At 51.1% G+C, this 21,104-nt stretch overlaps 1 protein-coding gene across 1 annotated transcript in view; it reads right to left on the minus strand.

Moving 5' to 3' along the window:
- The window catches only part of IGFBP2 (insulin like growth factor binding protein 2), a 61,093-nt gene extending 42,280 nt beyond the window's left edge, over positions 1–18,813 (minus strand). The window contains exon 1 of the mRNA XM_088519589.1: positions 18,411–18,813. Coding sequence (XP_088375715.1) covers positions 18,411–18,813 — 403 coding nt within the window. The remainder of the gene's footprint in view (positions 1–18,410) is intronic.
- Positions 18,814–21,104: the final 2,291 nt, after the last annotated feature.

The following is a 21,104-nucleotide window of genomic DNA, read 5'->3' on the forward strand; positions in this document are numbered from 1 at the left end:
TCAATAAGCTATAGAAGCAGAGAGTAAAAAAAGGAGGTGGGGGAACAGCTTCCTCACAAAGCACACTGACCATTTAAATTCAGGTGGATCTGATGAACACAGTGGCAAAGGGCTAGGAAGTATAATTAAATTAGTACCTGGTATTTGTGCTTGAACCACAACGATGCTCAGCTGCTTAAAAGATTGTCTGCAGCTGTAGATGTGTGAGAAGAACTTCTCTTGTAGGGTCTTTTATTCAGGAATTGGAGTTACCATTTTAAAGCCCTATCAAACTCTGCTCAGGAACTGGGTACTCACTTATCAGCAAGCCCCTTCTACAAAAAGTAAAGCAGTGACATTGGTGCAGTAACACCAGTGAAGAATTTGACCTGCTAAGGTCCCGACAAGATGTGCTTTAACAAACAATACAGACATTTCTTTGTACTGAGTCATCAAATCGCAACATGCTTCCAACCGGGACTCGCCTCGTAGGGACAGAGATGGATGCACACTGCAACAAGCTACTGAAGCAGTGCCTTGCTGCACAGAGAGACCCTTGGTGGGCAAGCAAGGTGGCTTGGGCAAGGGACTACTTGCTTTGGGGTGCCCTCGTCTCCAGCTCCACTGGAGTTGGATATTCCCACATCATTCTCACTGAACAGCTTAGTCAGGGCTTCTCGAGATGATAACTCCAACCTGAGGGCACTTCAAACCAGATCAAAACCACAATGGGCAATGACCCACTTTGTAGTCAGCCCTGCTACTCCGAACATGTCCAAAACATTTTGCACGGGGGAGGGCAGGAGGACTGACTCTGTTCCAGCAGATTTCACGCTGGATAGAGTATCATAGCGTCTGCGCCACTGTAACATGATGCCGGTAAGGTACTGTCAGTCCTGCTGGTGCGAGGCAGCGAGCCAGCATAAACACCGTATCGGATGCTCTGGCTAGTCCGACAGCAATGCAACAGTGTCCTCAGGCCGGATCCAGAGCGAGCGCGGCCTGCCAGCTGAGCGGGCCAGGCACATCTCCGGCGCCGATGGCCACGGAAACACGAGCGCCGACCCGCTCCCGCGGAGCCGCCGCGTGGTGCCGAGTCACCCGCCGAGCCGGCGGAGGGAGGCGCGGGGCGGGCGGCCGCGCAGGCCTCCGGAGTTCGCAATAAAGGAGATCTGTGTGGCTGGCGAGTGCGAGTTCTCCTGGGAACGGCACTTTTACTGGGCTCCAGATGCTGTGGAGTGATTGCTTATATGAAGGCGGGGGAGGCCTCTTTACTGTTTCTCATTTCCTCCTTTTTTGCTTCCCCCCGCCCTCCCCGATTTCCTGGTTTTGTTCAGAAGCACAAGAGACTCATTCATCATTTTTTCTTCAAGCACAAGGAGCGCTCTCACCTCCCCCTCACCCCGAAATCCCTCCCCACCAGAAAAGGGCACGCGCTCGCCAGCCAAAAAGGCTCACAGCAGGGAAGGCAAAACTCCCCGGCTCCGCGAACAGCTCCCGCACAAAGGGCTGCATTCTCAGCTGGGTTCAGTGGGCGCCAGCCCCGAAAGGGTGAAGGCCAGAACTCAACCGCAGCAGAAACGCTAAGTCAGAAAACTGATATCAATGGAGGAGGAAAGCAATTTGAAACGGTTTGAATTACAGGAGATGCAAAGCAGAGAGTAATTTGCATGGTGAGGAGACAGACAGCGCCTCAGGTAATAGGAAAGAGGCAAAGAGATGAAGAGCCGCTTCCTTCCCAGCCCTTGCGCACTGTCGCTCACTCGACTTAACTGAAACCTGGGAAAACTTTCCTCGCAGGCTTTGCCCCCCTGGGAAACTGGACGGGCGCCAGCCCAAGTGCAGTCCAGGCTCAGGACTCGAGCTGGGCTACGTGGCAACCCCTAGTTCAGAATGGGCATCTGGGAAAGCCCTGCTGAGTTTATGAGGGAGTAGGGAAAGGGATGACGAGAGATAAAGACATTTAACCCATCCAGAACACCAAGGAAGCTGCAAGGAAAACCTCCCTGTACAGCACTGCTCTGTTGTCTCCAAGGCCCACTTACATTCACAACCACACTGTTTCCTCCATAGCTTCTTCATGCCCTCCTCTTTGCCCTGGTCTTGGAGGGAGAGGACTAGAATTAGTCTAGGGCTAGAACATCTCAATAGAGCTGCAACAGAGAAGAGCAGCTCTCTCCAGATGCGTTTGAGTAAGAAGGAAAAAGACAGTGTGGTTCAAATTCTTGCCCATATTTTTATGAAACAATTGTGCATTTCCGTGAAAGCTAGGACTGCACAAATACCTAGAGTCTGTTCCAGGTTTGGCTTATGATCTGGGAAAAAAAAGCAAAAGAGGAAATAAGAGGAAAAGAGGAAATAAGACTGGACACACAGAAAATGTTCCAGGTTTTGGTCTTGTTTGGTTTTAATCACGGTGACAACAGCAACCAAAAGCTAAAAAGGTTTGCATATGGTGAAATGCAAGGATTCTTCTTTGGTGCGTTTAGAAGGAAAGCAAAAGAAACAGAAGACCAGGTTCAGCAACTGGGATGGAGGGGAACCTGAGTACCAGGAGCCCCATGAGGGCACTGGAGGCAAGTTTATGGCAGAGTTCCAGCAAGAATCAGAAAATCAATAAAAAGAAAAGCCTCAAAGTGGATATAACAACTTTGAACAGCTTGACACCTGGGTTCAGCATCCCACTGCGGTGAAGGTAGAGCGAACTGGAAGATGGGTTGCACCTCTCAGGTGGATGTCCTGCCCGGCCGTCTCTGGGAAGCCCTGGCCTCTCCTGTTGTAGCCCAGCCGCTTGGGAGTGAACACTTGCGTTATCTCCTGAGCCAAGACCCAAAAACTCCTGCAGCTGAGGATGCTCACCATGACCATGGCTTTAAGTCCTCTGCCAGACACTGACAGCATGTCACATGCACTGAAATTCCATCACTAGGGAAGACCCAAAAGTGGGAAAAGAGAGCCTGTATTCACATCTCTGGCAGGTGAAGAGTTGGAGCCAGTTTACCCACATCCTGGATCACTGGATAAACTGGTGGTATGTTCTTCAAGCAGATGTTGGAGCAGCAGTTTGTCTCTTCTCCTTTGCTTCTTTATAAAAATGTTGAAAAGGGAACCCCTTTCTGCTGCTGGTCTCCCTCAACAGGAGACACCTTTGTAGACTTGTTCTGAGGTTCCTTTGTGCTCCCGAGGAAAAACCCCAATATTTCAAAGTTGACTGAATAAAACCTGGTGTTTAGCCAAACCAAAATGATCTGTCATAGTCATTACCCGCAAGCAGGAACCGGCGTGTGGATCCACCATGCTCCAAACCTAGAGTGTGTCACCTCCCCAGCTCCCAAACGTGTTTGCACAGAGCTTCTCGCCTGACCCTCCCGCCCCATCGGGATGGTCCCTGCTGGCTGCCCTCTCCGGAGCAATGGCAAGTTTGAGCAGGTCTTCACCAAGCCAGACAGGTCAAAATCAGCACACCAGCAGCTTGGCAAAAATATACAAAGTAAACCCAAGAGCAGGCGCAGGGAAGCAAGGTGAGGCTGGAAGAAATATAGTGAGAGAAAATGAGAGGAAAAAAGAGAAGATAGCACTTCAAAGCAGGAAGAAAGTAAGCCTTGCCAAAGAAGTGTAAGGAGGAAAATGTTCAGGGCTGGCGGAAAAAAACAGAACAGCTAAGGAGAAAGGCAAGAGGGGCTATGATAACACACTGGTCTGAATGCAGATGTTAGCATGGGCGTAATGGTGGCTATTTTTTTCTTGGCAACCGGGAGATCCCAGAGGCTCCCCAGAAGCCTTCTTCAAATAGGGACCAAGTTCTTGACTTATTTTGTCTGCAGTAGCTGCTGTTATCATTTCTTACCCACAGTGCTTTCACCCCACAACTCCTGGTTTGCTATTGGAAAGGACCAGAGTATTACAATAAACTCAAAAAAAAAAAAAAAGTAACATTTGCAATAGACCCTTTTCAGAAGTTGCTTCACCCTGGCATCTTAACCCTGAGTGACACACACAGTGTGGCACCATTGCCGTTTCTATAGAGTTCATCCCCTGAGCACACTGCAGGCTGTTTGGTCTAAGCATTTTGCTCTCCTGAGATACAACCCCAGGACCACAGGATAAGAATCCCAGGAACAACATCCTAGAGGTTCCTGCTCCAGTGTCCTCGACTTTCAGATGGGTCTTTTGATGGTACAGCAGAAGCCAAATGCTGGTAGCCCAAGGCCAGTCTGGGCCTGGGAACAAATCCACAGGAAGGGATGAACATAAACATGCAACCAGCCTTCACCTAAAGCAGGGTCAGTGCCCACTTCGCCACCCTACAGCACAGACAGGTGGAAGAGAGGCTTGAAACCCAGCCGATCACCAACACAAGACCAGTCTTACCCTATCCCTGTGACATACTTGCCACTTGGCCTTATTAAAGGCTAGGAAAAGTCCTGCACAGTTGCTTTGGAAAGGAGCTCAACAGTGAAAAGTCCCCAGTAGGAGAGTTTTCCTTTCAGTATGACCTGAGCAGTCTAGTCTGTCCACAGTGAGGACAAGGGCAAGGACTGTGCAGTGAGGAGCACTGCACAGTGAGGACACGGGCAAGGACGGGCAGTGAGGAGCACTGCCTGCTCCTGGGGTAGGAAGGGGAAGTAACTTTCACAGCCGGAAGAAAATAGGGAGTTCTTTTCAGATGGCACAAATGTAACCATGACACTTAGTCACTTGCTATTTCTGCTTCCCGGATATGTCTCTCTGCAGGAAAGCCCCTGGACAGATGTCCTCCAGGCAGTGCTGCCAAATGTTTATCCAAATTTCGGTGTTTAAATGTGCTCCAAGGACCCTGTGTATGAGGGCCGGGCACTGGCTCCTCAGGGAGCTGCAGGATTTTTGGGGAAGTTCAGTCTTCCCCACTTGGCGCCTTGGCAAATCAGCCTACCTCAAAACTGTGACTAGCTGCAAAAAGGGCAAACCTGCAACACTGGCCTCAGGCTGCTCCAGGGTTGACTCACCAACAGAAAACAGCAAAACCCCCCTCTCTCCCAGGGGTGCTACAAGCCAGGGCACGACGGCAGCTCTGTAGCACCCTGGCTCCCGCACTGCGCAAGAGTCAGGCTGCAGGCAGAGTGGAACCGTGTCCCGCTTGAGAGCGCGGGCTCTCATTTCTGCCACCACGGGATTGCTCTGTCTGCTGATGCCAACGACGAGAGTGTCGTGGCACTGCTGTTGTGAGGAAAGCAACTTCCCCATCCAGGAGGGTCACCGGTCCCCAGTGTCCAAATCCCACCTTGGACCTGCCACCTTGGGGACTGCTCGGTGCCAAACACCTCCACCAGGCGCTACAGCAGCTTCCACGGCTGGAGAGCCAAGACAGCAACCCAACCTGGGGCTCTTCCCGCACGAGGCAAACGGCCTGCGGAGGCACCTTGCACAACAGGCAGTGGCGTCAGGCAGTCAGCTCGGCTCCCGCTGCTGACACTGCTCAGCCCGTGGCTGCAGGGATTTCCACAGCGCAGCCCGCTCCGCGGCCGCTCGCAGAGCTGCCCTCCTCGCTGCGCTGCTGCACTAATTACAGCCTCGCATTGCAAGTGCATTTTGCCACACAGTCTGAAGTCCTACCCGTTAATACCCTTACGTGAACAAAACTCTGGAAACCTTCCCATTAGTTTTCCAAATCTGTCTGGGGAGGAGGGGGTAGCACACAGTGGACAGCTTCAATGGAAGAGCAGAAAAAAAAAAGCTTATTCCAGATGCTCCATAGCTTCTCAGGGTGTAATTTATATGGAAGTAGATGGTCCACAGTGGCTTGTAAACACTCCCACAGGAGCATTTACACTCTCAACACTTAGCTCAACATCAGGCTTAAACACGGGTAATGATGATGGGAGACAAGCAAGAGGCATAATTTAACTGCCAGAATGAAGGCTTATTGCAGGATATCATGGAGGGATTATGCATTCAGTTGACTTTCTATCCGTACATAAGCAGGGGAAAGTAAAAGACAAGAACTGTGGGGGGGAAAAAAGTAAGAAAGAAAGAAAGAAAACCAGACTCAGTTAAATATTTATAGGAAGGCCTCTGCATTTCACCTGCAAGCAGGTTTTTAGGTCAGCTGGAACATTTCAGCTCTGCTAGACCAGATCATTTCCAGGGGACAGGATACCAGCGACAACCACAAACACACCAGGAAGCTGTGAAACCTGAACTCTCCTAGCCAGTAACTCAAGGAAAAAAAACTTGAGTTACAGACCGGAGCAGGGTTATATTTCCTCTGGGCACAGCCCAAGTGATGGGAATTTCCTTCTTCTCGCCACGGCTGCTGCTCCCAGCCGCACAAGACGACCGGAGATGAGAGCAGGTGGCAAACTGGATTCATAAGAGCAACCCTACATCTCATCTTCTTATCTAGATTTTCCTGTGTTGAAGCCTTGAGACAGAGCAGCAATGTATGTATAACTAGAGGGTCTGCTTGACTCCTCCGGCACTTGAAGCCCCCCTGCTAGAAGCTAGAGGTGTAGCTCCAGGCAAGACTCACTCCATACTCACCTTTTGCATTCATTTCCAGTTTATAAACTACTAACCAGCACCAAAAGCAGGACTATGGGCTTGGTGGACATTTGGCCAGGTCAGTCTGCTGCCTGGTCATATCTGCATAAGTGTTTTCAGAATGCTCTGAATTCCCAACAGTCTGTCTCAGCATATACAGAAGCAGCCTAAAGGCCTGCAGCTTAGGGTCCTTGAAAGAAGCCTGAAGAGAAGAAAGAATAAAAAGAGAGCAAAGTAACTGAAATTAAAGACAATCATGATGAGAAAGGCAGAAATCTTCAAACTGACTGAGATCAGAAGAAATCTATGTCAACATTCTCATTTTTCATTCTTTTACTTCTTTTTACGCTCTTTAACATTTTGTTAATGGTGGAAAATTTGTGATGCAGCCTTTTGCCAGCCTAGCTGGCCTTAGTTCTTGTAGGATGAGGGTCATGGTGCCAAATACGGCTGAGTACAAACCAAGTCACGTTCAGTGCTCTGGGATCCACAAGAGCTTTACCACCTCCCTAGTCAGCTCTGCCACGAAGTCAGGCCCTGGTCCACGTAGCAAGGGTTAAGCAGAAAGGAAGGAAAGGATTAGACACAAAAGCAGAGCCTTCTGCCTAAACCTAGCTATCTGAAGTAATATTAGTAAAGCAAACACTGGAATGACTGACAAGCTGTGCACGTTTTGCACACCTGCCCCTTACCAGCACACGAATCTCAAAAGACAACACTGGTGTTTCTAAAAAGGGATTAAAATAAAATTGAACACACTGAGCCCATGGAGAGCCTTTGTTTAGAAAGTCACGTGAGAGGTGCTATGTTTCCACAGGCAGGCTCCCTGCAAGTGTAAGAAAGCAGGAGAAAGTTATCGGCTCTGGGCTCTTGAAGTATTTGCTCAATCTGAAGTTATTGTGTCTACTCTCGAGTGGCTCTTTACAAAGTCACATGCTGTCGTTTTTATGGTATGCCCTTGATTAAAACGCAAATGCAGAGCACCCTTCTGTATAGGGACTTCCAAACCCTCCCTTCAACACAAACAGTGCCCTGGCAAGGTAGGAATGGCATTATGAAAACCCATCATCTGGGAAGAAGAAGGGCACCTGGCAGGAGCTGTGCAGCCTCCACCAAACAACACCAAGGGCCAGATCCAAATACTGCATCTAACTAAAACTGCAGCCATAACTTGGGGACCCCAGATGAATGGCTTAAGCTGAGCAGGAGCCAAGAGGCTGAAGAAGATACCTTTGTGGAGCAGGCTGGGGTGTTTTAATGGCTGCAATTGATCTAAAACTTGGGTTTAGATCTCATCTGGCCAAAAGCCACAGCTTTAAAAGCACGTCTGGTGGAGGATGTTGGTATACTCCACATGTCTCTCTACAAAGGCCCGGGATACCAATTCTTATTTTTAGCACTATTTTCATTTCTTCGTGTAATGAGTTCAGTGTTTCAGGCAGCCCTGGAGGAGCGGGAAGGACATGTCCTGTAATAAAACTAATTAATTCATGTGGAATTTCTAGCCAATATTATGAAAGTGGACGAATTCCTCACTCCTGAGAAGCTGCCAAAATAGCCATTAATCTGGCTGTGGTCACGAGCAGAATTCCTGTGGCCTCCTGCAACGCTCCAGTGGCCCCCGGGACAGAGACTGCCTAAACCAAAGCGGATGTTGTTATTTCCTCACACCGACTCCCATAGCCCGAGTTTTACAAAATAAGACAGTTGCCTTAGAGGGCTCCCTGCCAAGTTCCTCCCAGTGCCCCCAGACCAAACATGCCCCAGGCCACATGCACAGAGGTCTAGACCTCCAAAATCAGCCCAAATCTGTCAGTTTTACATTATTCAGTGAGTGGCTTCATTTTTCATTGTCCAGACTTGGTCATGTTTTCAGTGGCAGGTGCCCTGAAGGGGAGAGAATGCCACCTTTGTCCTGGAAACACTGGAAGTTGTATTCCCACCACCCACCTGGGTCAGTCTGGGAGACTGACCTCTTTGGGTTCCATCTGCAGTCAGTGGGAAGTCAGTTCCTCCCCAGAGAAATTCTGAGCAGGAATCTCATTGACTAAAATCCCTCAATAATGCACAAGAATTAATGGAATCTGTCTCGCTGCCTGTGAGCTAGGGGTGAGAGGGTCTGTGGGGTCTGGCAGGAAAAAAAGCATGGAATAAACTTATTTTAGTCACTAGCATCAACAAGAACAACAAATGACTCAGAATGCCCATAGGGAGCTGACTTATTGTGTAAGACGGCACCATATTGCTGTAGACTCTTTTTTTCCCCCAGTTCTGGACTACACTTTAATTTCAGTAGTGGGATAGTGGATTAGCCTCAAAACAGGAGCCCCGTTACTGCTCCACCGCTCCACCACCCTGGCCCAGGAATGGTTAGGCTCCCTGAACACCCTTAGAAATCCAGACCTTCTGACCCAAATGTCCTGACCCAGGATTTCTAACAGTCTAAACAAAATCCTCTCAAATCCACCTCTGAACAAGCTGTGGAGGTGGCACTGTGCACCATGGCCAAAGGAAAAGGTCCCCCGCCATTGTCACCCATTTCTTCAGTCCTCTTCATCCCTTTCCCAGTTAAGCAAACCATTGACCTGTCCACTTTTACACCCCAGTTGGATGAAGACGATGCAGTAGTGATTTTCCTACCGTTACATCAATCCTGCTCATACAATGTTCAAGAGAGGGAGAGAGCCCTATACATACCAGGGATGACACCAAACCCAGCCGAACAGGAGTTAATGGTGGGTATCCTGCTGCAAATAACAGTCTCTTGGAACTCAAAGTGCAAATAAACAGCTTTCAACCATGATCCTTGACTAATCTGGACTAAGAGGCATCTTGCAAGAGCATGGACCATGAAGCAGTTCTTTGCGGAGCAAGATAAGATTCACTACAGCGTTACCTAACACTACGCGTTTTCCGCACGCTGCTTCAGCAGGACGTGTGGGAAGGACCCAGAGGAACAGAAAGTCAGGGAAAGGCTTGGGACTTTTGGGTACCCACAAAAAGAAATGCCACAGTGGCCAACCACCCTGGCCCTAAGAACCACACACCAGACCCTTCCTGTGGCCAAGAGCCAGAGGAGCCCAACCACGTGCCGCGAGGAGCCCACAGGCCACGGCCCGGTCCCCGGGGAGCGCTGCCTCAGCTGTCCTCCCTCCAGCAGGCCCTGCTCCCTCACTACTTCTCCCACCAACCGTCTGGATATCGGCAACCTCAGCAGCTCTGCAGCCCTGCCGCGGGCTTTGGGCAAACCCCAGCAGGAGCCCTGGGTCCTACAGCACAAGAGGAGAAGAGCCCAATCTGGCTAGCCCCGTTGCTCCTCCTACTCGTACCATTCCTGTTTCCCAAACCTAAGCTTCTCTCCCCATTTCTGTTTGCTTTTGAAGTGCCAGATGAAACGGCAGCAGATGGAGACGAGCTCCTCGCTAGCTGAAAGCAGTGAGAGGCGAGCGCTTCCACATGGGCTGTGTGGGAGGGCTGCCATTTCTCCCGTTGCAAAGCTTACGTCTCCTTCCAGCTCGGCTCAAAGTTAAACTGTGCATCTCATACTGAGCTTTGCAGACAAACCCTCTTGAATTCAAACAGAAAATAATCCCGAGCAACCTTCCAGATGCAAGAAAAGGTCAAATTCTGGCCAGTTTCACTGTTTTCATTCCACCAGCTTCACTGGGATCGCTCAGGATCTGTCCTGCTCTGCTTGAGAGCAATACGGGGAACTCCTAAAACACAAGGCATTCCCTTTCAGACTTTAGAGCAAAGGAGAGTGTCCATTAAGGGCAGTGTAATCCCACTGGTGTAAACTCTGCGGGGGCAGGAGAAAGGCCAGTAAACCAAAGGCTAATCCAGGTTTTCCTGGCCTATCCCCACAGTAAGCTGCCATGGGACAGGGTCTCATGGCAGTTACCAGCTCCGCTGAGGAGAGAGAGGATGTGCTGCAATATCAGGGTCACCAGGATGGGAGGGAAGGAGGAGACGGTGACACTGGGGGACACACTTAGTCTTCAGAGGTACCATGAAGGACCTGGAAAACACCCAAACCCACAGAAATCACTATAGTAGTTCACTTATCTGCCTGCCCCACTAGACTGAACAGCAAACATTTCTGGGACACGAACATCAGCAACCTCATCCTTCTCATTTTAAAACAACAAGAAGAAAAGATGGAAAGACTATCAGAAACATCCTCATAGAGGTGAGAGAAACCCATTAGCCTGGACAGAGTCACCTAAAACTGTACTGAAGGGCTGAGATGCTACTGCCCAGGCTGAAGTCTGCAAACTAGTATCATACAGGGAGATCCCATCCTGATCCCAGCATTATAGGACCACAGGAGTTTCCCTTAGAAGACGCAGTGTAATTCATGGAGAGTCCTAGACAAGTCACCTAGAACAGCTTGCCACTGTTCTAGGTATCCTGCATCTCCTGGCTGCACAGACAAACTGTGATGAAGCACAAAAAATCCTCAGGAAAATAATCAGATTATTATTAATTTTGAGGGCAGAACACTTGGAATCCCCTCATTCCACCTGAGCTGATTTATCTGCAGAAAACTGCAAGAAAAAGCACAGATTTCAGCATGGTCCAATTCCCACCAGCGCTTTGTGTCACTCTCAATTACACTCCAGAATGAAATACCAGGAAAGCGTTCCTCGCGGCCGGCAGAATTAATGGGATCTTTGACTAGAGAGAGCAGCAGGCAGCGAACTTGTTCCCTTACCAACCAAGAGGCACAGTGCAGCTTTCTTCGGAACAAAAGCCGCAATGTCAAAAGATAGTTTAAGGCTTATAAAAGTGACCTGATGTTTCCCAGTATTCAAACCCTTAAGAAAGCCACATGACTGTTGACCCTTTCCTTTCTAAAAGAGTTATTTCCATCATAAGCTAATGCAGAAAGAGATTTGATCTTCCCAGTATAATCCAACTAAATTGTGGATGGGGCAAAACCCTAAATGCAATGCAATTAATAATGCCCTTAAAAAAGCAGGGCCCAAGTCGCCAAACACAGAGCTGTAGCAGAGCTCCGATAACTGTTAACTAACCCCCTCCTCCCAGGTCTTTGCCCAGGATAACCAGCACGTCACTTCAGCCTGTAATTAGATGTCAACTCACATGTTGAACAAGGTCACACTTGGCCGGCTCTTGAATGAGAAACACTTTCCAGCTTGCTGGCAGTAATGGCTAAAGGTGGACAAAGACATCGCAGTCAGAGATTCAGTCTGCTGAAAAGAGTAGGGGTCACTATGCAAATACTCACAAATAGGGCCGGATTTGCAATCTTGGGGACAGTTTTTGTTTCATTTTGGTTTGGTTTGGGTTTTTTTTTTTTTTGATGAGGACAATCAGGGACACTGCTTTTCAATCGGAGAAGCAAGGGCCCAACCCTAGCACTGCGCGACCTGTCCCAAGGGCGGTCCTGCTCCCCCTTCTGTGCACCCTGCATGTCCTGGACGACACCACAGACTCAGCCGATCCCATGTGGAGATGATTCGGGGAGCTGAACCAGCAGGAAATTCATCCTTCCAAAAAAAGCAAAGATTTTGTTAACTCCCTGGCATAGCTCACCCTGGGGACAGGCCAGGGCCAGCACCTGCGCTAGGAGGCAGGAGGACGGGCACGGAGCCAGGCAGGGAGTGGGACATGACCCAGTCAGAGCTGAGACCAGCTCAGCAGGGATGAACGAGTCACAGATATTCCTCGGGTAATCTGCACAGCGGCACGGTCCCCAAAGCAGGGATTTTTCCTTCTTTCCCAAGTCCCCACCAGGAACGCACGCTGCATTCAGCCTCGAGATCACATCAGCACACTTGGCACACACAAGGCAGCGTGTTATTGCATGGCACGCAGCAAAGGGACACGTAACACAGCCCTCCCCAGACAAACAGCAGGCACTAGCACAACTTTCTCTGCAAGACTCGTGCCGTCTGGTGAAACCTCACTCTTCCACCGAGGATGAACGTGCCTCTTCTGGCAGATGCTAGCCGTCAGCAATGACGTGATGGGAAGCAGAGCCCAGTGTATTTATTGTCAGTATGTGCTGCTAAAGGACACCCTCAAAAGCCAATACACAGGCAGTGCTTCAGGCAGTGCCTCCCCAAGGCAAAAACAGGTGTGAAGACTGAAGGAAGCAAGAAGCACTGTGCACACAAGGACAACTGCTTTGCATCTTCAGAATAGGAAGGGGTTTGCTAAGCAGACTGTGCATCAAAGTTGCACATTTCCCCCTAATTCAAGGCAAGAAACCAGGAATTTTTACAGCTGGAAATTCAGCCCTCCTCATTTAACAGAAAAGCTTTGAAGCATGTTTGCACTTCACCTTGGCCCTCTGCTTATTCTGTCTGTCCAATGCAAGGGACCTTTCCCAAAAGAATCAGAGCCCAGCAGGGAATTCAGATGTGACCAAGTTCAGAAGGCCATAACTGCCCAATCTAAACAGAAATGCACATAACCCACCAGAGACACTGCTATTCTGTCTAACTCCTTAGTGATGAATATGGGACTAAGAAAAACAGGTCCTGAGTTACTGCTGACCGCGGGGATGAAACACAGTCTGCACAGATGCAGTTGTGTTTGGGGTGACACTGCATCAACCCGTGGGTCGGCTAATGGAGCCCCAGCCAGGTCTAGTTCAGCACCATACACAAACACACCTCATGCATTCCAGTTTTCACTGTTTTGCCTCCCGAACTGTTTATCTCGGCTCAATTCCTGGATATGGATAAAACAAACGACATGGACTTTCTCACAGACGGCGCTTCTTGCTGTTCCCTTGACAAATACCATGCTCAGCGAGTATGAGTCTGAAACTCTGAGGAAAGGAAACAACAGCAAAGGGCAAGGAGGAAACAGGTCATTTGCCAAGGGATAGCATGAAAACACAACATGTCTTGTTTGGGTCAGAGCCTTGAAATTTTCTCAGACTTCCCCTGGCCTCCAAAATATACTGCACCCCTGCAACACGGCAAACTCTGGTGGGACGTGGGGAGTTGATATTATTGATAGATTGATTATTGATTGATATTATTTTCAAAAAGCTGCTCCACAAGGTATTATTTATTATCTTAAAGATCAAAAGCATGGCCTGTTCTTGACTGGACACAGGTGCCCTAAAAGAGCTTGGAAACCTCTGGCGCAGCCTCAGAAGCAGCAGAGAGAGATCAGCTGAAAGCCTTTTCCTTCATGTATCATCCTTAGAGCTCTTATTAATTGCATTTCACACAGAATTCTTCCACAAGAAGCAGCTCTTCAGCAGTTGCACTTTAGCCAGGCAGAGCCACTTTAGTGACAATAGATATAGTAACACTTGGGTGAATTTACTTCTTGTGGTTGGCTTCTGCGGCGTCTAATAACATCCCAGGTCCCCATGGCACACGGCCCTGCCTTGACAGGTGTCTAGGGGGGGTTGGTTGCCTGGCTCTACTCTACCCTCACCCACCATTTAGCAGCACAGCATCTTCAAACCGTCCAGGCAAATAGACCAGAAGGGTTTGTCCAAAGTGGTGAGGGCAAAAGGACAGATCTACACACGCACATGCTGGTCATGATGGATGCTACATTTCTTTATAAAAGCAGGAGAAAAGCAGAGGTCTTCCTGGCAAGTCAGTGGATGTGAAAAAGGCAGTCATAGCATTACTGGTGTGATTTTCAAGTTGCTGTTAAAATTCCACTTACATTATGCTACCTCTAACCTCTGAGTCTTCTGTGTTTTGGAGCAATACATTAAAATGTCTTTTAGCAGCTGCCTGCCAAGGGGAAATGGAGGTTTTGACATTTGACCCATAAGGAAGGATGTATGGCATGTGGAGCTACCCAAATAAGGAGTTTAGCTGGATGCTAAAATGAGTTGTGCTTTTAACAGTTAACTATTTTGACGCTGCTTTTGTATCGTGCGAGCTCAAAATGGAGCCATTGACCAGGTGAAGGAGACAACACCAAGCTATTCCAGTTCACCTTCAGCTACAGTCTTCACGCCGCCTTCTTGCCCATCAGACCTTTTTTTTTTTTTTTTTGCACTAGCATGGAGTGAAAAGTCATTTGTTTTAATATAAAGATAAGATTCTGAAGCAGAACTCAAAATCCCAGGGTGGGTTCAGAGAGTGTTTCCACTCCATGAGCATCACAGCAGGCAGAGAAACCAACAGCAAAACAAGACAGATGCTGCAATGCTGCAAACCTAACCAAAACACACCAGCAAAGGGAAAGAAAAAGCCTTACTGCTTTGGGACGCTGCTTGAGCAGAGCTAGATCTTTAAGGCATAACTGGTTTCTTAGGACCCTGTTTCCATTAGGGAGAAAACAGATTTCTTTAGCTAGTTTTGTAGCACTGTCACAGTTTGTGACTTCACATATGTTAGCAGGTCTGGATAAAATGTGGTCCCTGCTCTGTGCAACTCTCTGGTCTATTTTTTGCTGCAGCCTGTGCCATGCTGAGAGCTGCCTCTCTCCACCTCCTAGGACAAGGTGCCACCTCCTGCCTCCAGCCATGCTGACCCTCTGCTCATGTTCAGCCAGTTCAGGTCACTGATGGGGCAGAAAATCCTTGGCTTTCTTCCTGGGGCTCTTTCTGCAGGGGTAGCTCCTGCACCAGCAGCTCGCTCCAACACACAGCAAGAGCCAAATCCAGCAGAAGGGAAGGGAAGGCGCAGCTGAGGAATGGGCAGACCGTGCAAGCCCCCCATTTCAAACGTCTATTTGGGATGAGGAAGGAGGCAGGACCCCCAGCTCCTTCCCCCGGGCTGCTTTGCTCTGCTCCATGTACCCCGGCCGACCTTGGGCAAATTAAATTAGCCTATCTTTAAAACCGAGCGTAGATCTTGCGGAGGTGCTGAAAGACTAAACACGCTCGAGACTGGCACGAGCCCTCGGCGAGCTCTGCGCACACAACAACAGCCCTCCGTGCTGAGCGCTGGCACTGCGGGGAGCAGACGTAAAGTCTGTTACGCCGTGACCCGAAATAAACTGCAAAGCCACGCGGTCCCGTGGCATCGAAACTGCTTCGGCGGCCCCGATCCCTGGAGGTGCCGAGCGGCCGCCTCGCTCGCACCATCGGTGGGAGCGACACGCGGCTCCCCCGGGCTGGCGGGGAGAGGTTCTCCGCCTGATTTCCACAGACTGCTGCTGCTCTGTTCCAACATTCCCAACATCTTCAAAATACCCAAAGCCTCTTGTGCAATGAGCAACATCCCCTGCTTCCTAGCTGCACGGTGGTTTATGTTACTTTCCGCCTACAACCATTTCAGGATTGGCCTTACAGACCTAAGTGGAAGACTAAACAATGCTGGAGCCACAGCAGGAGAATTTGCAGAGTTTTATTCCTTGTTTCATTTGGGCAATCCTTCTGCCTCTCATCAGGGACAAAAAAACTTGCCAACCTCTTAATTTAGGAATAGCATGAGCTCTGCATTCCAGTCCCAAATCAGCCAAAGGAGCCTTTTCAAGCTGGAAAGGGGAAAAAGGGCAAATACCTTTAAGCACATAAAAAAGAAGGGGAAAAAAAAAGAAAAAAGAAAAGGTTCAACACCTGCCTTTTGCAGGCAAAAACCTGCTCTCAGGGCACTTTTGAAACTAGCCTGACATCAGCATTTGAAAGGGAATTCCAATCCCTGCTCTTCGGGTGCCAGACTGCTTTTCCTGTCGCTGCTTTAAATGAAAATTCTCTCTCAATACATATTTTGTAGGCATGCTGTAGATGCAGGTTACGATAGGGATCCACACAGAAGAGTGTCAAATGAAGCTGACAGATTTGAGTTTTAGTTCCCATTTTGTTTGGTTGTTTTTTCTTTTTCTTTTCTTTTTCTTTTCTTTTTTTTATTTTTCTTTTATGGCTGCAACAACCTGTTAGAAGTCTTGTAATCTGAAGAGAACAAAGCCTTCTCTGGATGTCCAAGCTGCTTTGCCAAGACATGCTCGACTGTGAATATTCCAGCTGCATGTTTCACATCACGCTGGTTTAAGATGTGCCAGTATTTTTATTATTCACCCCCTATGGACATTACAGAGCACCATGTACATTAAAGTGTTCTTAAAATATTATTTATATGTGTGTGTGTATATGTGTGCATTACACAGACACAGAGATATGTTCAAAAAGAAAATAAATAAATCACATGCATTGTAAAGGAATAAAGATAATAAAAATTCAAGCAAAAGAATCAGTGAAGTAACTTGAAAATTCTGAAATAAGTCCATAAAACTAGAAAAGCAGCTGTAATTCAAAAAGAGAAAAAACCCATCTTGACCTATCACAGCAGTGTTTCCCACCACCACACTTAAAACAGCATAAGCCTGGAAGTCAGCCCCAGATTCCTTAAATCTAAATGCCCTTGGCTTCTTCTGGAGAGTGTAAAATTCACTCCCCTGACACTCCTATTCCGGAGTCAAGCAAGATTTCACACCAACGTGTTCTCCAGATTCCCATCTTTCCACAGCCCTTCGTGGCTGGGCAAAGGAGGGGAGCGGGGACAGCCCCGCTCGCAGCCGGAGGGCCGCGAAGCAGCAGCCGGCAGCGCGAATTCCTTGTGCTGCCATTTCTTTTGCCTCCCCCCGTGGTGCGACCAGAGCCCAGGTAGCCAGGAACAGCGAACCCGAGAATGAGGGCGAAAGGCAGAGCCCGCCTCAGAGCCCGTTAAAATCAAACCTCAACGCGAGGCAGAGGAATCCAAAGTCGGCTGCTGAGCTAGTTATGCAAACAAGGTCAAAGCCCCCCCGACGGAGCCAGGGGAGCAAAACCAGCCACGAGGCAGAAGCCAAGGAGGGGCGATTCCGGAGGAGAAAGCGCTAGTTTCGGCTCCCAGACCTGATTTAGCAATTTGAAACATCGCACAGAAAAGGAGAGTTTGTGACAGATCCCAGGGGAGACCAGGCATTAACAAAGCCAAGCCCAGCTCTGCTGGCATCCCCAGGAGAGCTTCCTCCCACACTAAGCACAGCAACAGGTCGGGAGCCTGTGAGCGTCCCTGTCCTCGGCATGAGCAGCCCAGAGCGGGGAGGGCCGGAGAGCGGGGCCGGGAGCTCGGCAAGAGCTACCCAAGACTGGCACCCAGCTCCTGCAGGTGGGAAGTGCAAAAAGGGAGCCCCCGTGGCATGTCCCCCATCACCCCAGGCAGCACGTGCTCCTCCTGCGGCGCCTTCTCCCGCATCTCCCGGGCATCCTTTAACCCTCAGGGTCTCTTTATCCACCCCAAACCTCAGACCGGCACCTCCACATCTCTCTGCTCTCCCTGAGACTCCCCTCCACCGGCATCCCCCAAATCCACCCTTGCCTCCCTCCACGGGCTTTGCTTCCCCAGGGGACAGAACCTGCACCCTGACCCCCAGGTGGTCCCCACCAACCACCCCCCAGGGGATCCCCTCGCCCTCAAACGCTCCCCCTGAGTTACCCCCTATGAATGTCCCCCCATACTCCTGGCGATCCCCATGCCAAGGACACTTCCCTACCACCCTAGAGATAACTGCTCTCCCAAACACCCTTTTCTCCCCTTTGCTTTGCTTGAGGAACAGAGGCACCAAAATACCCCCTTCTCCCCGCACCCCTGACCCCGGAGATGCGCCCCCCCTTCCCTCCCCAGCGCGCCCCCCTCACCTGCCCCACAGGTCCCCGTGTCCCCAAGGATTCCGGGCAGGACGCCCCGGCCGCCCTCCCGAGCGGCTCCTTTCCCCAGGAGATCCCTCTCCGTCCCCGGGAGGCTCCGCTCCGCTGCCGCCCCGTCCGGGCGCGCGGTGCCCGGTGCCCGCTTCCCGGAGCGCCGTACCCGGTGCCTGGAGCGCGGTGCCCGGTGCCCGGAGCGCCGTACCCGGTGCCCGGCGCGCGGTGCCCGGTTCCCGGAGCGCCGTACCCGGTGCCTGGAGCGCGGTGCCCGGTTCCCGGAGCGCCGTGCCCGGTGCCCGGCGCGCGGTGCCCGGCGCGGGGCGCTGCTCACCTGCGGGGCGCTCGGCGCTGGCGCCGTACTCGGCCGTGTCGCGGCGGCGGGCGCAGGTGCCCTGTCCCTGCACGAGCGCTTGCAGGGGCAGCTCGGCGCCGGGGTCGGGGTAGCAGCGCAAGCCGGCGGCGCAGCGCGGCGTGTACACGCCGCACGCCTCGGCCTCGAGGCGGGCGCACACCGGGCAGCAGCCGCAGCCCGGCTCCCGCACGAGCTCGGGGCAGGGCGGCCGGGCGGCCGGGGGGCAGGCGGCCAGGCGCTCCGCCGTGCACGGCGGGCAGCGGAACAGCACCTCGGGCAGCGCCGGCGCCGCCAGCGCCAGCGCCGCCGCCGCCGCCGCCACGAGCAGCCGCGGCCAGGCGGCCCGCGCCGCGCCGCCGCGACCGACCCCGCCGAGCGCCATGGCGGGACTGACGGGCGGCGGGGCCGGCAGGTGGACACGCCGCTCGGCCCCCCGGCGGCGCGGCGCGGCGGCGCGGCACGGAGCGGAGCGGAGCGGCGCGGAGCGGCGCGGAGGGGCGCGCGGAGGAGCGGAGCGCAGCGCAGCGGGGCCGGGCGCGGCGCCCGCCGGCTCCTAAAGGCGCCCGCCCGCCCCGGGGGCACCCGGCGCGCGGCCCCTCGGCGGGGTGGGGCCTGCCCCGCTGCGCGGCCGGGGCGCGGGGCCGGGCCTGGCCCGTGGGGACACGGGGGCCGCCCCGCCGCGAGGGAGCCTGACCCGCGGGAACCCGGGGTGGCCCCGGTGTGCGGGCCTGACCCGCTGCGAATGTGGGCTTGGCCCACGGCCGGCAAACCGGACCCACGGCGAAGCTGGGATTGCCCCACAGCGTGGGAGTGTGGCCCACTGGGAATATCGGCTTTCCCCACAGCGAGTCTGCACTTGCCCCACCGGGGCATTGGGGCCTGCCCCGCAGGGTGGCCGGGTGCAGCGTGGGTGCAGGTCTGACCCATAAGGAGACTGGGCCCGTGGGGCCGCCCCTCTTCCAGCCAGGTCCCACGGAGACGAGCTCCGAACGTGACACCAGCTTGTCCCAGAGATGCTGCCCTGTCCCGTGGGGCCTGGAGCCGAACCCTGAGTCCGGCGGAGGCTGCGCCCGGCACGGCCCTGCGCAGTGCCCGAAAGCCGAGGGGCAGCCGGGGGAGCAGAGCGAGAGCCCTGCCGGCATCGGGATTTGGGTGCGGATCTGCATTTCTAACCCCTCATGCCCTCTCACCCTCCCGAGTGCCTGAACAGTGCAATTTAGCCAGAGCCTTTTAGGCACTGAGGATATTAAGTTGAAGCAAGTGATTAAGTTTTTTTTTTCCTATTAGTAAAAAAATCCCGCTGACAAAGCCAGGGAAATGCAACTGAACTAATGAAACTCGAAATCTCTGTTAATATCATTGTGGGATTAGATGGTTCAAGCTGGACACCGGGAAAGTTTGGGCTCCCCCAGCCATGGGACTGCTGGCCTTGTGGTGCTCAGTTAACACTCTGCTGTAGGGCTTGGTTTGGTTTGGTGTTTTCTTGTTTGGTTTTGTTCTTGTCTTTTTTTTTTTTTTTTTTTTTTTTTTTTTCAAATTAAGAAATCAGCCAGTGCAAAATGCTGCTGTTTGTGACTCTTACACAGCACAACAACTTTCATTGCAGGATTACTCACGGCCGTGGAGTTATATAACAACGTGTTTGTTTGTGGGATCAGTGAGTCTAGGGTGGGATGACGGTCTGTGGCACGCAGCATACCCTATAAAATGCACGTGGTGTGTCCCGGGACTAAGCGAGCATTCCCATCCTGCTCCCTGGAGTAATGCCAGGCACTAATTATCTACCCCCCAAAATAATAACCCTGTGCATTATTTTTTACATGAGTTTGATCAAGCAAGCTCCCTTCCCCTGGCTACTCGTCACCCTGCTGATACCTAATCATGAAAGAACTGCTGATCTGCTTTACTTTTTAGTATATACAACTCTTTATTTGCTTTTGTTTGCATCTCACTCAAGCTGGACAATGTTCTTGACCTTCCCAGTTTCACTTCTGGAGTAACCCAGTTAATTTGGGGGCCCCTTTTGCATCTGGTTGAAGCATTAGCTCAGAGTAGAGGGGACTCCGATACTCCAAGCCAAAGCAATGTTCCCTCGAAATTAGAAACAGCAAAGATATTTTTATTCCACTTTGTACTAAAAAAGCACCTTTTGCATTGCAGAACCAAGATTTTAGCCTGAGTGACTCAAGAAAGCCTCTTTAAGAAAGCAAAAACAAAAAGAAAAGCCCAGAAAAGACTTTGCATTTGTTATTGCTATACATCACAGTGTGGGAAATGGGATGCACAACACACAGGCAGTCCCTCCAAAATCTCCCTTTAAAACAGATTTGCAAGCAGATGTTCAATAGAAAACAGAGCAAATTATTTTCACTGCACACTCATGACTTCCCAGGAATGGGGGGAAGAAGGAGGCTCTTGGTACCTTTTTTATGATCTGCCATTGACTTCACTAATGACTCACATTTGGTTCCAATGAGATATTTTCATATGACTAATGAATCTATATTTGGAGGCGTAAGAGGGTTTGGCTAATTATCTGTTGCAGTCAGTTAAATATTCCAAGTATTCAAAGCAGGTTTTCTTCCAGTGGCAAATGTTATGCCCAAGTGGTCTGTGCGCTGATGGTACGCTAAAAACAGCCTAACACTTTTAGTTGTACCAAGCTGACATCTG

The sequence above is a fragment of the Tinamus guttatus genome, unplaced genomic scaffold (genome assembly GCF_059628265.1).
Source record: "Tinamus guttatus ecotype Peru unplaced genomic scaffold, ASM5962826v1 Tinamus_guttatus_pri_ptg000060l, whole genome shotgun sequence".
Taxonomy (NCBI): domain Eukaryota; kingdom Metazoa; phylum Chordata; class Aves; order Tinamiformes; family Tinamidae; genus Tinamus; species Tinamus guttatus.